Genomic DNA, 18,281 nt, shown 5'->3' with positions numbered 1-18,281 from the left:
AATGTGGAACCCCTGGGAGAAAAGTCTAGCAATCTGTGCTTTCAGATGCCTTCTAGGTAATTCTGAGGCATTCTCAAGTTGAGGAACTGCTGGGCTGGAGTATCTTTCAAGATACCCAGAACACTGGTAACGGTTGTTACAACTGGTGATTGGAGAGAGACTTTTCACTTTGGTATTTTTGGATTTGCCTACATACATATGCATTACCTATGTTAAATAAAAAATTATCAAAACCTGCCACTTTGATCCAAAATGGGTAAGAAATGAGCTCAGTGTTTGTAGAAAACTGAGTTATGAGTTCTGATTTATGGTATGAGCCTTAAGAGAAAAAAACAATAGTCTACTTTAGACCAAGAATTCAGTGTGGAGGATAAATCATAACTATAAACAACCATGTATGGTTTGGCACAGTGGAGCCTAAGTCTGATGAAAATGAACTTGTTATTTATTGAAGTAAGTTCTTAAAAAGAAGAAAAACCCTTTTAGAGGTTTTATTAGAATGAGGCAGTTGACCCTTATGTAGAGAGTAACAATTAAAAACCCAGAAGAAAGGCCAAGACAAAGAGAAAAATTGAACATTTTTTTTAAAAAAGCACAAAAACCCTACATACTAAAATTGTACACATCAAGTATTGGTCCAATCTTATATCAATCTATTTACATTAAACAGCACCATGGTTTTCTCACCCAGGTTAGTTAAACATGCCCAGAAAATCGTTATGCAAAGTATATGTACCTTTGAAACAAAATTCTTAGAGAGCTCAAATTCTACACAAACAAAAAAAAACTTCTTAGCTACCATAGATTATTGATGATATCACCCAATTCAACTTAGGAAAAATAGGTTTGAACACTTTTCCAGTTGTCAAACTTTGAGAACTGTTGCTATTCCATGTAGCACGCAAGTAACAAACTCTTTGAAGACAGGGGCATTATGTTCAAACACCCTCAAACCCCCACCTTCAAATATAAAAATACTCCTTTGGAATTACCGTTGCTGTCGTCTCTTGAATTTAGATTCAATTATCAACAACCCTCAATTGAATATAGCCACAATCTTTAAAATGATTGCATACAGAAAAGGAAGTAGTTAAAGCTCTCAGAAACAGGGTAGGTTATAATTATAGATATTATATCTAATCAGGCTATAGTAAATTTAATACCATTTTAAACTTTACATTTAAACTAATTAGCAGTTTCATTTGCCATTAAACTTAATAGTGCTTCACATCCAAATAGGTGTGGAGGTCTGATTATTTCCCAACTGAGAGCAGTGTACGTACCTTCCTGCCCCTACTTTGCCATATCACAGTTTCGGGGCTACAGTGATTATGTGATAGTCCCCCTCTTCTTTCTGGAACTAGCTTTTCAAAGGCCCCAAATTAAATATAACCCTTGGCAGCTTTATTCCAGTATAGTGCGAGAGAATCAGGTGCTCTCACCAGATTTTTCAGTCCTCTAATCTGCAGATGGCTCTTCATTTGACTTTTTGCTAGGAAACATGAGAGAGGAAAACTGTCATCTACCACAAGTAGAGGTAACAGTGAACTGGAAAGTTAACGTATAAAGCAATGTTTCATCATTTGGTGTCACTGCTGATGTTTAAGTGATGTCCATACACATACCAGTAAATTAAGAGTTGATATTTCCTCTAAAAGACTGAAAATAGGCACAGTTCTCCCAGGCACAGATACAACTGGTTTTCCTCACAACCTTCCTGCAAACTGGGAGGAAGAGAAAATTGACTGTGTTATCTTATAGTGCGAACATCTGTCCTTGATTCCTTGCATTCCCTGGCCCAGTGCATTTGGGGGCATGCGCTGAAAAGTCCCAAGCAGAGTAGGTAGATCGATGAAGGTATAATATAGTAGTGACTCTCTAAGCCTGGATATAAAAACAGCTTTGTTATACAGACATTTCAAAATATCTATGCAGCAAAGGGACAAGAGAATTTTCAACTGAGTATCAGCTGAAAATCAGAGATCTGACTGCACTGCCTAAATTATTGCCTAGTGTTCCAGAAGGGTACCTGCCACCAATGTGTTGGAAGGCACCAAAATTTAGTGTGAATGTAAATAAGGAGCTCAAGATACAGGGATGGGGAAAGCAATACTGAAACACAATTTGCCAGTCTCTACTCCTTTATGGCTAAATATTAATTGAGCAAAGAATTCAGACCAGATAAAAGTGAACCTCAAATACTGCTCTTTTCAGTTTCCATTTTAAAAAGCTCATTTTATAACTTATTGATGTTTGGGGGGAAAAATAATACATACATATATATACATATATATATATGTATTTTAATCTGTATTCACAAGGTGCTTGGTGCTGTTCTTCATGGACATAACATTCTATTTACAGTCCAAATCATTTAAATACAGTCATTACATTGTTGGGTGTTTTAAAATAAATGGTTATCTTATTTTTTAACTGCCTTTCAAATTAGAAACTAATTACATGAGTCTCAAAGGCTGGCTCTTTGTGTTTTATTAATAATTTTTGTTGGTCTCCATCACAGATGGAAGTTTTCACTGGTAATTCCTCAGAACTAAATCCATTCATACGGAATTCAGAGCAGTGAAAATAAATTTCACGCCATAGAGTAGGAAATGACAACGACAACAATAAAAAGGAGCGGGCGGGATCTTGGGACCAGCCAATAGGACCAATCAGTTCTCAACTGGTGTTGGGTTTTGCAAAGGCTGGCTCATTATAACTTGTACAACATAGTCCTTTGGGATCTTCAGCTCTTCCAACTTCATTTTGTCGGTAAGAGGTCTTCCAGAAAAGAACCATCGCTGGCTACTCGGTTCCACGCCTTCTGCTGCATGTAGCCTCCTCTTCATGTGGTATACAGTGTCTGTGCTGCGGACCACAAGTTTGAGGTCTTTGCCTGTGGAAAGGCGCAAACGGAGCTGACATTCATATCCAGAATTAGGCGGTGGCTCAGGAATATCCAGAGTCTCTATGTCGCTCTTTTCCTCTATCATGTTGATTGGTGGTGCCAGGCAGTAGACTGGAAGCTGATATCGGTTGCCCAGTTCATCATAGCACTCTGTGAGTGCACCTTCAGAAACAGAAGATACGAACAGAGTTTCATCTATATGAATACATTTTTATTTACACTTTGCAAAATGCTCAAACCCCTTGCCAGCTCGCCACTGTAGAGAAAAAATATTAAGGCCAATCATTGCCAGCTGCTTAGCAATGATCATTGTCAAGGCCCATAACCAATTATTTGAGGGTTTATATAATTTTACCTTAGCCAGAACGCCAGCTCCTTTCCCTCACCTTTTCCAAGTCATTTCATATCACGTTCACACTTTCATTAAATGATAAAGGAAAAGAAAGCACAAAAAATTCAAATTTACTAATATTATTAATGCTTGCACAAATTAAGGGATATTCAAATTGCATTGGGATATCTTTTTAAAGAAATGAGTCAGTAACTTTAACAACCACCACAAAAAACAGATCCCCAGCTCAATTCACCACAACACAGTGTTCCAGAGCAGTTTCCTTAGCGCCTCGACTTCCTACACACTTGGCCCAAAGTCCTTCGTCCAAAGAGACCACAAACTGGAGATGACAAGCCTACCAGCTGCTCTGGCTCCTGGCTCATAGATGAATCTCATTAGCACGATCACCACAGAAATGACTTGAGGGATTGTATTTAACCCCAATTAGTCAATCTGTTACAGAGAAGCCATGGGTTAAAGAGGAAGAATAAAAGGGGTATGAAGTTTATAACCAGATAGCTCAGGGAAAAGAAAAAAGCATTCATGGTTTAAAAGAAGGTATTAATGGGGGCGCCTGGGTGGCTCAGTGGGTTAAAGCCTCTGCCTCCGGCTCGGGTCATGATCCCAGGGTCCTGGGATCGAGCCCCGCATCGGGCTCTCTGCTCAGAGGGGAGCCTGCTTCCTCCAATCTCTCTCTCTGCCTGCCTCTCTGCCTACTTGTGATCTCTGTCTGTCAAATAAATAAAATCTTAAAAAAAAAAAAAAGAAGGTATTAATGGCTGTTGTTGTTGTTGGTGGTGGTGGTGTTTTTTATAAAGCATAAACTGCATTATAATCCCCAGGACTTTCCTTGGGAAGCTTGAAAGCACACTTAATGAATGCTTTCTTACAAGGTTGTTCATATCACATCCTTTGCTCAACCTGGAACATTAATGTCAGCTGACTGATAAAAAACAAAAACATCTACCATATTCAAAACACTCATATATAATGAGTATATAGGGTTGGGACAATGAGAAGTATTATCAATGAGCCAATGAGTTAATGAGCTGATCTTTGTTGTCACTATCAATAGGCTGAAAATACAAAGCACCCAAAATGAGACTGGAACACTCACCAGCCCAGCATGGCTTCGATCCATCTGTCTTCTAAATTACATAAGATGGGTTGGGGTCATAATTCAGTCACCAAGCATAACACACGACTCTCCCCTTTCCTCTGTGTTTAAAGATACCGTACAGCCTCTGTGCTGTTCACTAATTAATCCAAATGCTAGGACACTGCAGAAACAGATATACTTTAAGCACAGTTGTGATCACCAGTAGTTCCCTAACTAGCAAGCATCATGCTGAAGTACCAATGCTATTTATAAATAGGGGTATAGTCAGTTGTACTAACTTCACTATTTATAAAGCCTAGACCTGAGACAAAGAAACCTACACTAGTGTCTGACCCCAACTAGTGTCTTCCAGATGGGCTGGCCATCAGGAGAACCAGTAAAGAGAACGTGCAGAGTTCACTTAAAGACCATCACCTCCATTAAGAAAACACCTCAAATAGATATCCCACTGACCCATGATAGTATGGTAAGCCTGATAAGTACAGGAGCGACATTCTGGCAATGTTCTGCTAGAAAAACTTTCTTTTAGAGAAGCACCATTCTAAACCATTATCTTTGAAATCTGTAGACTAAGATGAAACTCCCAGCCTTGCTATTAACCAGCTGTGCAACCTTGAGCAATATTCTTTAACCTGAAATACCCTTCTTAATTAGCAAAATGAGACAGAAAACCTCTAAAGTGGTTTCCAGGTTTGCATATTCTTCTTCATCTGCAGTACCATGACAGATATAAAGTAACAGGACTGTAAACAAAAGCAGTCAAACTGCAAGCAGAATGATGTCTTACATTTGTAGCGCCTCTAGAAAAACTAGAGATGTCAGAGCAGCTTTTATAAGTGTGCTACAACATGAGTGTATGTCAATCTTGACACAAACATACAATCTAATAGGTACTTTGGCTCCTGAAGCAGTCTTTCTAAAAAAAAAACTAATTTCAGTCATCATCTGCCAGTTCATTCATTACTTTCTTTTCTTTTTTTTTTTTTTAAGATAATACCCTAAAGGAAGAGATCTTATTTATTTTTTTAAGTACACTCTACCCACCAACATGGGGCTCACATTCAAGATCCTGAGATCAGTCAGCCAGGCCTCCCTGGAAAGCAGTCTTTTCCCTTCTGTCCTTCAGCCCAGCAAGTTAGAAATTCAGTTTTCAGATCTCAAATGGATGAGGATAAAAATTCCATGGAAGAGGTGCCAGTAGATGACATATCTTCTTACTCCAGCTCAGGAAGTGCTCATGCCTATGATGCTGGCAATCAGCTACCCAGACTTCGTATTGCTTGGCCCTCATAATTTAATATTTTGGGAAAAGGTAACTTGCATTTTATTTAACATGGAGTTTTCTGGCTTATTTACTCTTTTCCTCACTTCTGTCAAATTATAATCTGAGTTCTAAACATGCTCTGAATAACTAAATAGAGGAAAAGTCCAGACCATGATGTCAGATAAGATTTAGTTACATTTTTAAGCTATACTTTTATGGGTTACTCTCTCTCCAAATTAAATATCTGGGATCATAAATTATCAATAAAAACAAACTTTGTTTACAATATAGCCCACAGTTGACTATTATCCCAGAATTACCTACTCAGAGCAGAATGACTCCTCCGTTCACCCAGACCCTTTTGGACAATATACTCCCAATTCTCCACCATCTACTAGTCCTGTATCTCTTCAGTAAAGACAAAACTGCTCTGCTAATAGTGACCTCTAAACACATAACCTCTGTGGGACTTCATGAGGGCCACTCCACATATTCCACGGAGTTGCTGCAGGAACATTTACTAAACACCTGGAAGAGTGTAAGGCACATCACTAGCTCTGGGGAGGAAAGGTTACAAGAGAGACAACATTGTTCTTGATCCCCAGAAACTTCTAACTGAGGTAAGCAGATATGGCATACCCACCAGAGATTTTAAGTACAAATTAATACACTGAAAATCAACCAAATGCTGAGACATCACACAACAGAAGAGTGACTAATACTGGTGGAACAAAAAAGGAGAAATTCTGTGGAAATAGTGTGTTCTGGCCATGACACAGAACAGAAATAAAGGGCATCTCAAGAAATAGGAATAACATTGGAACAAGAATTAGTACAAGGTAAATAGGAAATAGCAAGTAGTTTTGCTGAGATGAACAGAGAATCGATGATGTGAAACTACTAGATTGATAGCAATAGTGACAACCTGACAGAAGGTTCAGGGGTTTAGATTCCCTACTACAGGTGGCTGATACAGTACATGAATCATTCACCCAACAAATACTGAATGCCTGTTACATGCCAAGCAATGTTCCAGGTGAACAACACAAAGCCTGGAGATTATTTTACCATTTGCATAAAGGGAGAATGACTGGAATCAAAAATCAGCCAAAATGATTGCCTGACTACAGCAACAGAAATGGATCTGAGACAATCAGACTTAAATGATAGGTTATATGATGGAAAACAAAAAGGAAAGAAGAATCACCTAAACTGGAAATGAGAGTGACAGAGAATTTAGGGTTAGAAGCTTTTTTGCTTAGTTTTTAACTGCTTCAGGTTCAGTGAGATACTTCAACTAAATTATGGGCAGGTAACTGAAAAAGTATATCAGGAAAAGGGTAAAAGCAGCTTGTAGAGTAATAATCTCAAACATACAAGTCTGGACATACAAGCAAACATAAGAGTGCTTACTAGTTCTGGATCTGAGCACTTCGAATACACTGACATTTAATCCTCACAACAGCCCTTTATGGTCAATCTATTAACACTCATTTTGCAAATGAGAAAATTGAAGCAGAGAGAAATAACTTGTCCAGGATTACATACAATAAGTGACAGACTGTAATAACTGGGATTCCTGAGGGCTTGGTTCCTGGGTTAGTGATATGGTGAATGGGAAAAAGGAAATGGACATGGGGGGGAAAAGGGCACAGGACAAATATTAGAGGGGTGAAAAGCCAAACATGAATGACAAGGAATAAGAACCCAATAGTCTAGGGATGCCCGGGTGGCTCAATATGTTAAGTGTCTGCCTTCAGCTTAGGTCACGGTCCCAGAGTCCTAGGATGGAGCCCTGCATCAGGCTTCCTCGCTCAGCAGGGAGCTTGCTTCTCGCTCTGCCTGCTCTGCTTGCTCTACCTGCCACACCCCCTGCTTGTGCTCTCTCTCTCTCTCTCTGAGAAATAAAATATTAAAAAAAAAAAAAAAGAGTCAGCAGTCTAAATACAGTCCACCAACACAGAAGGAACTGGAAGATGAGGCAAAAGAAAATGGCAACAAAGTTTCAGCCCTGTGAGGCCACCAAATATAGTGACAAAATGCACATATTACTGTCACTGTCTCATCTGCCACATTTGAGTAACAGGGCATAGTTAGAAGATGGGAGAAGTTTTTTCTAAAAGCCTGTGTGTTCAAACAAAAGAGGAAAAGAACAACTTTAAAAGTTGATAATGTAGGGGCACCTGGGTGGCTTAGTTGGTTAAATCTCCAACTGCTCATTTTGGCTCAGGGCATGATCTCAGGGTGGTGAGACTGAGTCCCACACAGGGCTGCACTAGGTGTGGAACCTCCTTAAGATTCTTTCTCCCTCTCCCTCTGCACCCCCGCCCCCTGCCCTCATGTGCTCTCTTTAAAAAAAAAAAACAAAGGTTGATAATGTAGGCATTTTTCTAGATTTTTTTCTTTTAAAAAATTATTTATTTTAGAGAGAGCGCATGCAAACATATGCGCAGAGGGGCGAGGTGGGTATGGGGCAGACAGAGAAAATCTCAAGCAGACTCCATCCTCAGCACAGAGTAGACACAGGCTCCATCTCACGACCCCCATATCATGACCTGAGCTGAAATCAAGAGCCTGACGCTTAAACGACTGAGCCACCCAGGAGCCCCTAGAAGGTTTTTATTGACCGCCCCCTGGGCACAGAGGGTGTAATTCATTTAGTAGTTCTGTACTAGCTCTAAAGAAGCTCTAGTCAGGCTTGTTCACACTTGTCACCAAGCGGCCTCTGTGGAAAGACATTCTTGTGTTTTTCCCCTTCTCCTCAAAAACCTACCACAGTCCTAGCAGAGACAGATGGCTACCAAGATAAACAATTGCCAGGGCATAGCCTCCCCAGGTCAGGAAGCCCTGACATCTCCCCATGATAGTAAGAAATCTGCCAAGACTCCACCTTCTGTTCTAATTCCATATATAATTTGCTGAATTTTTTATTTACCTTCTATCTAGATGACTGCCTCAGATATTCTCTTTTCCTTGGTCAACTTGGTTTTCTATGGTTATTTTTAATTAGGCATCAAAATATTTCACAAGAAAATTATAAAGATAAAACTACCTCATACACCAAAAAATAAGAACAGCTTTACTAAGTGCCAGGAACTCCTTCTCAAACAATCTTTCAGGTTAAAAAAGATGTTTTTTAAAGCATTCAAAGGCCTCCCCGCTTATCCCTCTATGCTCACTCCTCTAAGACTGCAGTTAGTCTTAACATTTTTGCCACTTGAGACTTGCATAGCTACATGGACAAATTTGTACAAGTTAAAAATCAACTTTTACATTAGGAAACTTTCGGAGAAATGAAATGTTATCTTGTGATGATGGTTTCACAGGTATATACATGCCAGAGCTGATCAAACTGTACACTTTAAAAATATGTGCTGTTGGCATATTTCAGTATACCTCAACAGGGTTGAAAAATTTAATATTTAAAATACACTGGCAATCTGATATAGAAAACTGCCCTTCCGGGGGCGCCTGGGTGGCGCAGTGGGTTAAGGCCTCTGCCTTCAGCTCAGGTCATGATCCCAGGGTTCTGGGATCGAGCCCCGCATCGGGCTCTCTGCTCCACAGGGAGCCTGCTTCCTCTCTCTCTGCCTGCCTCTCTGCCTACTTGTGATCTCTGTCAAATAAATAAATAAAATCTTAAAAAAAAAAAAAGAAAGAAAGAAAAAAGAAGACTGCCCTTCCAAAATTAATTAAGTGGGTGATGTCCTGGAACTACAAGGCTTTTGTTATATTGGGTGTCTCTTCCAAAGCTTGTGGAAATACTGTCTTTATTGTTTTTTCTTTTTCTTTTCCCCCCACTTTTTTTTTTTTTGACATCTCTTTTCTAACTGACCCACAAGGCACAAATTCTGACTTTTTCAACAAATGTGACTTCCTATGGCAAGGAATGCCTAAGTACATAATTGAGTTGGACAAAAGCAGTGATATAACAGAAAGCTATAAAAGAACAAAACAGTAGATTAGTCTTATGATTTGGGAAGCCCACTGTCGAGCCTGATGGAGGGACAGAAGACTAGAGAAGCAGTGAATCTGATGCAAGGAGTAGCAGCTTTGGAGTGGATCACACTCAAATTTTAATTTAGACTCTAATTTTGGACATATTCAGTCTGTTTCCTCAAGGACTATAGTATCTACCTCATAAAGCTGTTGCAAGGATTAAATAATAAAACATACGCAAAATTGCCTAATACATATTACAAACCCACTGAAAACAATAATGTTAGTTCCCTTCTCACATAAGTTTTTTTTTTTTAAAGATTTTCTTTATTCATTCGACAGACAGAAAGAGAGCACAAGTAGGGGGAGCAGCAGGCAGAGGCAGAGGGAGAAGCAGGCTCTCCCACCCAGCAAGGAGCCCAATGAGGGGCTCAATCTCAGGATCCCAGGATCATGACCTGAGTTGAAGGCAGACCCTCAACCAAGCCACCCAGGGGCCCCCTAAGTTTTAAACCTCAGAACCAGACTTATGGTACAGAGCTTACCAATAGCAATATACAAAGGATCAAACTTATATAATCTGAGTTCACTGCTTTAGGCCTCATGGGATTCTCTATAAACCTGAATCACAGTAATGTCAAAAGGTCCATCACAATTACCTTTCATTAGGATATGAGCAGTCTTTCAGGACTAACTAATGACAGTCTCTCTCATGCAAACATTTTGTTGGGAATTATATTAAGCTTATATCTGACAGTCAGGCTTTAAGAGCAGTTTTAGCTCTCATCCTACCAAGGTAGCTATTAAGACTGTGGCATTCAGAAGCACCAAGTCTACCAGGTCTTATAGCAAGCACAGGTGAAAGGTGGCTTAGTTTGTATTGCTCAAGCCACTATGACGGTTAAACAGTGATTAAGTACTTGTGTAGGGGGGTGCCTAGGTGGCTCAGTTGGTTAAGTGTCTGACTTTGGCTCAGGTCTTGATCTCAGGGTCCTGGAATCAAGCCCAGTGGGCTCGATTGGGCTCCATGCTTAGTGGAGAGTCTGCTTCTCCCTCTGCCCCTCCCCCTGCTCATATTTGCGCTCCCTCTCCCTCTCAAATAAATAAATAGAATCTTCCAAAAAAAAGGAAAAAAAGAGCTTGTAAAGGGGTGCCTGGGTGATGCAGTTGGTTAAGTCTCCAACTCTTGGTTTTGGCTCATGTCATGATCTCGTGGGTCATAATGTCATGGGTCCTGAGATCTAGCCCCAAGTCTGCTTAAGATTCTCTCCCTCTGCCCCAACCCCCAACTCACTGGAGTGAGGACTCTCTCTCTCTCTCAAATAAATCAATCTTTTGGGGGAAAAAACAAACAAAAAAACAAACAAACAAACTTGTGTAACAGAAGAGTGGGTAAATTTACATTTTACAACTCCAAATAATTTTTGTTTCTTTGACAGAGAATGGAAACTATTAATTCACAGTTTAATATATTATTAATTTATGGTTAGTCATTTACCAGATCCTATATAAACGCCATTTCATTTCTAACACAACAGTCTGGATAAAATCCTCTATCTCCCATGTACGTGTAATATCTTCATGCTTTCATTCCTAAGCCTTATGCTCATGACAAATTTATCAATTAAGTTTATTAAATGACAAATTCTTACAGGGACCTTTAAAGGAACCAGAATTTATGGCCTGCTTCTTAATGGGCCTCTATCACATTTAAGGGAAACAGAAATGAGGTCTACATATATGCATTTCCTGCCTATCCATGTCTTAGAAAATCTACTTGTTTCTCTTTAGTATTAACAAGTATGTAGTTTTTTGTTTTTGTTTCTTAAGATTTTATTTTCAAGTAATCTCTGCACCCAACGTGGGGCTTGAATCCACAACCACAAGATCAAGAGTCACAGGTTTGGGGTGGCTGGGTGGCTCAGCTGGTCGAGCGTCTGCCTTCAACCAAAGTCATGATCTCCAAGTCCTGGGATCAAGTCTCGCATCGGGCTCTGCACTCAGCATGTAGTCTGCTTGGTCCTCTCCCTTTGCCCCACCCCTTGCTTGCTCTGTCTCTCAAATAAATAAAATCTTAAATAAAAAGAAAAAGGAAGAAGAAGAGTCACCAGCTCCATTGACAGGTCAGGTGCCCCTAGTATAGTTTTAGAATATTCTGTACAGTGTGGGAGGGACTAAAAATGGAATTAACCATGAAGATTACTTGTGTATTCCTATAAAAAACAGAGATGAAATGACTTTGTCTTTCAATTGCTTTGTTACTGTTAAATCCAGTACTTGAATTCAAATCCTAATTCCAATTCCATGACTTAACACTTGGAAAAAGGATGTAACCATTCTGTATTTCAGTTTTCTCATCTTATTTATTTGCTTATTTACTAAAAATATTTTTAATTTATTTTAGAGAGAGAGAGTCTCAAGCAGACTCTACACTGAGCATGGAGCCCAACTTGGGGGTCAACCCAGGACCCTGATATCATGACCTGAGCTGAAACCAAGAGTCACAGACTTAACTGACTGTGCTACCCAGGCACTCCTCCTTCTCATCCCTTTAAAATAGGGAATATTGCAGGTGATTATTACAGGCATGAGGATTACATAACACCACTTCAAAACATGAATTATGAGTATCTTATTATTCCTGGTTCTCAGTCTAGTGTTCTTTTCATCATGTTGGCTCCCTAACATAGAATTGCTCTATTTATATTATTTATGAGTGCCTTTTTAAAAAAACTTTAATAAGATTTTTGAAGTTTATTTTAGAGACTGGGGGAAGAGAGAGAGTGTGTGCAAAAGAAGGGCAAGGGGCAGAGGGAGAGGGAACCCCTAGCAGAATCTGCACTGAGCACAAAGCCTGATATGGGGCTCAATCCCACAACCAAGACTTGAGCTGAAGTCAAGAGTCAGATGTTCAACCAACTGAGCCACCCAGGCTCCCCTAAGTGCTTTGATTTTTAAAGACTTAATCACATTACACAAAGTTCAATTTATACACATTCGATATATTTTGAGGTAAGACCAGGAAGAAGGAAAACAAAATTCTGGGCAACTCTCTTTCCTTCTATATTTTGAAGGTGATTAAAAAAAGTTTTTAAAGAATTACCCTTTCCTACTTCCTATATCCCTAAGCATGAAAAAGGACAAAAGAAATGGACCTTCAAAAGCCTAACTGAACACCTGGTAATGTTTAGCCACAAGAAATAATAAAAGTAAAGTTGGAGTTAAGTCTTTAAGAAAGGGAAAAGTGTTTGAATAATGGTGAGGAGCTGCTCCTAGACAAGATTTTGAATAATGGTGAGGAGCTGCTCCTAGACAAGAAAGGTTAAGAGGGGAGCTTTTACATTTGAATTGGGAGGGGGATGGAAAACATAGTAACTGTAGATGCTGAAGAAATAAACCACCACTTCCTAGAAAATTAGAAAGTAGGGAAAGAGGGAATAGCCAATTTAAAAAATCCTTTTTAATCTTCTATATAATAATTCTAAAAATCCTCTCATCTTTATGAAACAGGTATTGTTTCTGAACAAGCTTTCACTGAAAATTACTGAATAGTGACTATGGGCCAACCTCTGAAAAATGAAAATAATAACCACCTTTCCTTTTTTTTTTTTTTTTTTTTTTAAGATTTTAAGTAATTTCTATACCCAAATTGGGACTTGAACTCACAGCCCTGAGATCAAGAGTCGTGCTCTACCTACTGAGCCAGCCAGGTGCCCCCACCTTTTAAAAAAAAAAACAGAAAAGGGTGCCTGGGTGGCTCAGTTGGTTAACCAACTGCCTTCAGCTCAGGTCATGATCCTGGAGTCCCAGGATCCAGTTCCGCATCGGGCCGCCTGCTCAGTGGGGTGTCTGCTTCTCCCTGACCCTCTCCCCTCTCATGCTCTTTCTATCTCAAATAAATAAAAGCTTTAAAAATATATACATACACACATACATACATAAATACAAACCCTCTGTTTATGCTAATTTGGGTAAACCACTTAATCTGTGACCTAGTTTCATTAGCAAAGTACTGTATTAGGAATGTTTTTAGGATTTTTAGGTAATGGCAAAATAGCAGTCAATTAGAAAGAGGAGATACTCTTTTTAAGAAATTTAGGACCATGAGAAAAAATGTGTAAATCATGAAAAATAAACTGCTTATGGGATGGGGATGGGGAGACTGTGGAAAAGAGGTACTGGATACCAGAATCATCCAGGGAGATTTTTCCACAATACACTTGTTCACATTTATCCTCAATCTGAGTCACAATTTCCAGAGTGAAAATACATTTGCTCATTTAAAATTCCCTGATAGTTATGATACCATCTTCTCTCTAACTCTCTCTATTGCCATTTGAGAATAATGAACTAAAGACATTGCTGATATTAATAAAGAAAGATAATTAAAAAGCACAGAATTATCTGGTGCTTGGACAAGACAGAAATATAATGAATATGACCTGCAGGCTGGAGTTGAGACAAGAACAGAATTATTCATGGAATCACTATATGAAAAAGAAACAAAGGAGGAAATATGGGGCATGGGCATTGGGTGATGGGAGGTGTTTTGGTTGTTTCTCTGAAAAATAACTCAGGAAATAAGGTAATTATGATTACATATGAAAAAGGCCACTGACAAATACATAATTTTTGTGCACATAACACTGATAATAAATATAATTTAAACCAAAAATGGTACAGTCCTTGGTTACTTTGCACATACAATCTAAAATAACAGGCAAGACCTATACAAATAACATTTACAAAGACATTTCCATATAGTTATCAAACTTTAAAAAATTTTTTATAATATTTATATTGGGAAGATAATATGAATGGGTTGGGATAATAAGATCATGGGAAGAGAAAACAGAGGATGAGAGGAAAACAAGGTGAGACCTGACTGAAGGAAGCTTAGAAGGGAATGTATGCCCTAGGATCTCTTCAGATTGTCAATCTAAGATCAGTTCAGTACTTTTATGGGTAACACAGATGTAGATGAAAGAATAGAGATGGGCCTAAATAGGAATGATGCTAAACTATGTCATCAATGCTTTGGTGTCCGATTAATAAATCTGTTACTAATGTTGCTATGGAATCAATACAATCTCAAAATTCAATTAGGCATATGCCCATGGACAGAGTCCCCCAAAAGCCAGAGAAAGATGGTACAGTAGATAATATACCCATAAAAATGATCTAATTGTATTAAAGAATTTGATATAAGAAATTTACTTGTTAATGCCAGAGTTCAAGAAAAGCAGTTCATTTACACTACTATTTATCACTTTTTGGCCTATGGTTAGAAATTTATATGTGTATCACATTTAATCAATACAACCACCCTATAATGTAGGTAGTTATAATCCATATTTTATGGACGGCAGCATTGAAGCTTACAGAAAAGAAGTGATTTGCCCAAAGTTGCATAGCCATGAGTAATACAGTAGAGGCAGAAAGGAAGGCTAGGTCTGATACTAAAGCCTGAGCTAAAGCCTATGCAATATTTTAAATTTAAAATATGAATTATAGGATGTTTAGGATCTAACACAGCAAAGTGTGTCCAAAGTAAAATTTCAAATATATAATTACACCAAAAAGGTGGAAGACATTTCAGTAACACCACTGATTAGGTCTAGATAAAAGCATGTAGCTAAATAGCTAAGTTATAAACTCATGGTGAGTAAGAGTACATGAGTGAACACAATTTTAAAGTCCATCCAAAAAATGCTATTAAGGTTCAAATATGAACAAGGGAATTCAATCAAAGGTTACAATGACAGTAATACCCAGAAAGTTATTATAGAGCTTTGAACAGGAGACATCAATTTGATTTCTTCATGCTAAAGCAGAAAATACTCCTTAAACATAGGAAGTAGAAACTCATCCTATCAAATTTCCAAGAATAATTCTCTCTAATCTATTGGTTGGTGAGGCTGCCAACAACATTACTTTTCTTGGCAGTTCACACAGGTAAGCAAAAACAAGTGACTTAAGTATTTGCCCATATTCAATAAAATATACATATACCTCTGCCTTACATAAAAACAGTTACTTTGCCTCCATGAACTTGTAAACAAGGCCATAATTTTTTCTAAAAGATTTATTTATTTATTTATTTGACAGAGAGAGAGAGAGAGAGAGAGAGCGAGCAAGTGAGAGAGGGAACACAAGCAGGGGGAGTGGGAGAGGGAGAAGCAGGCTTCCCGCTGGGCAGGGAGCCCAATGTGAGGTCCGATCCCAGGACCCTGGGATCATGACCCGAGCCGAAGGCAGACGCTTAATGACTGAGCCACCCAGGTGCCCCACGGCCATAATTTATAGAACACAATCAGACATTCCTAGAGGTAACTACAAGAATAAAGTAAGGAAGTCAAAGAAATTCTAAGGTTCTGGATCTCAGGCTTCTAAATTAAGACAATCACAAATAAATTAATTCTTTCCCACTCCCCACCCCTACTCTCAGCTTGCAAACCTATACAAACAAACAATAAATACTGCTTTAAAAATATGGGATATAAGCATTAAAAAGAGAAGGACGATAAAAATATCTGTAAAGGAAGGCTCTTTCCTTTATTTATATAAAGGTAGTAGTTGAAGACAAAATATAGAACTAAAAATATAGAACTAAAAGAGGTAATGGAACAAGATGAGGTGTACCCCCAATCACATGAGGTAAAGAATTCAGAGACTATCTATGAAAATCAGCACTAAAGAGTCATACTAAAATGGCATTTAATTACACATTTTTTCAAATGTAGGAGGCATCATTTTCACACCTGTGCAGAAAAAGTCATCTATAAACAGTGGGTACTCAATAAATATTATTAACCCAAGCCTATACTAATAGGCTTTCATAATAAATAATAGAAGAGCTATGGAATATGTATTTTTAAAAGTTTCCTGGAAGCACAGTTAATTCAGAAAATTAACAGAGATTTGGAAAACTGGGAAGGATACTAAGTTAAATATCTTTATTTGAAAAGGAGTCGGGGAGCCTGGCTGGCTCAGTTGGAACAAACATGCGACTCTTGATCTCTGGGTTTTGAGTTCGACTCCCACATCAGGTGTGGAGTTAGCTAAATAAATAAAACCAAAAAAGAAAGAAAGAAAGAAAGAAAGAAAGAAAGAAAAGAAGGCAGGGAGGGAGGGAGAAAAGGAGTCAAAGGACATAAAGCATATAATTAAACAGGGAAAAGCAGTGTTCTGAAAATACAGACAAAGAGAGATATTGAAAAAGAAAAAATGAAGGTATAAAGGAACAGAAAACAATGCAAAGGAATGCAGGTGATTACACAAGGGGCTAAAGAGATAACTTGGAAAAATATTAATTTGAAAAACTAAAGAGAAAAATTTATAAGTACAATTATCAAAAGAGCAAAGAATGTAATATAAAATTAACACTTAAATCTCAGTACACCATGAAAAATTTTGAAGTGTTTCTAATCAAGGAGACCAAGCAAGAAGATATGCATGGGTCCAGCAGACATATGTCCCTGGAAACACTCAAAACTAACTGTGTTCCTTAGAGTCACATTCCTAAGCAAAATAGAGAGAGGTTCTTAATAATGCTCAGGGCCACAATCATAGAAAACTGTCCTTCAGAACATGTGACTTCTAAGTTTAACTTTGCTCATTACACTAAAAATAGGCTTGATGAGAAAGTACAATGACTAAAGGAAAATCCACTGAGTGTCTATGGCTTCTGAAATCTAAATGTGAGACTTCTCTAGTGCCCACAGGAAATGAGTGCAGTAGAAGGTCTAGAAGATTGGGACAGGGAATGGAGGGCCCTTGATGAAGAACTAGGAAGTTTCTGAGTATGGAAGTTGGAAAATACAGGTTATCAAGTGTTCTCTTTCCTGAGATTAAAAATACTTAAAAAGCATAAAAAATAGTGGGGCACCTGGCTGGCTCAATTAGTGGAGCATGCAACTCTTGATCTTGGGGTTGTGCGTTCAAGCCCCATGTTGGGTATAGCGCTTACTTAAAAAATTAAAAAATAAAAAATAAACACACAAAGTAAATCTTTCTCCAGCTAAAAGACATACAAAGAAGTGAAGAGGAATGTCTCTCTTTGAAAAAAAAAAATGCACAGCAAGAAAAATGAACTCTTTGCATTTGGTTTCTTGTTATTGGAAAGGAGCTGAGTATGTTCCCCATTGTCCTTGAAAACCACCAAACCTACCATGTGGTAATGTTATGTTTGCACCATCAATGATTGCTTGTGCCAGTTCATGATCATTGCTCTCAAAAGCATGTGCAGCAGCCTTTAAGGCATCCCAAATCTCTTTACGGCCTTCAAAAGCTGGTGCGGTGTCCCAAAATTCGTCCCTCTTGCTGCGCAGTTGTCCATCTGTCATGGGATAATCGCTTTTCCATTTGGGTTTCTCCTTTTTCAAAGGCTGGTTACGACCTAAGGCGACTGAGAAGAAAAATAAAAAATTGACATCAAAACCAAAATTTACAAATGATGTATTAAAAGTGATCTGGTCATTCCTCTTTGATTCATTCCTCAAAATTATAGCTAGAAGTCTGCCTAATAATTAATTCTTGCATTCTGAAATTTTCCCTATTTTGGAACTACAAGAGCAAATGTAGACATTAGATGGCTCTATCTAAAAGGTCCAGGGATAAGTTAGTAACTCTTTTCAACTCCCTATGCCTTCTCCAAAGGATGATTTTAATAATTACTTAGAAAAATAGCAGTAAGTGTTTCATCAGACAATAATGG

At 38.3% G+C, this 18,281-nt stretch overlaps 1 protein-coding gene across 1 annotated transcript; it reads right to left on the bottom strand.

Moving 5' to 3' along the window:
* Positions 1 to 2,217: 2,217 nt before the first annotated feature.
* On the bottom strand, positions 2,218 to 17,968 carry UBTD2 (ubiquitin domain containing 2). Its single transcript, XM_080804959.1, has 2 exons — positions 17,736 to 17,968; positions 2,218 to 3,070 (listed from the first exon to the last, which is right to left on the bottom strand). Exons 1-2 carry the CDS (start codon positions 17,908 to 17,910, stop codon positions 2,673 to 2,675), a joined length of 573 nt encoding a protein of 190 aa, XP_080661085.1. The 5' UTR covers positions 17,911 to 17,968; the 3' UTR covers positions 2,218 to 2,672.
* Positions 17,969 to 18,281: the final 313 nt, after the last annotated feature.

This window comes from Martes martes (genome assembly GCF_963455335.1).
Source record: "Martes martes genome assembly, chromosome: 5".
Classification (NCBI taxonomy): Eukaryota; Metazoa; Chordata; class Mammalia; order Carnivora; family Mustelidae; genus Martes; species Martes martes.
This window is presented reverse-complemented; position numbering and strand designations above follow the sequence as displayed.

What these genes read in the sequence shown, in the direction of transcription:
- UBTD2 (XM_080804959.1), bottom strand. Translation starts at nt 17,910, where the DNA reads ATGACAGATGGACAACTGCGCAGCAAGAGGGACGAATTTTGGGACACC. An exon ending in AAACATAACATTACCACATG is followed by an intron (nt 3,071 to 17,735) that starts GTAGGTTTGGTG and finishes CTGTTTCTGAAG; the next exon opens with GTGCACTCACAGAGTGCTAT.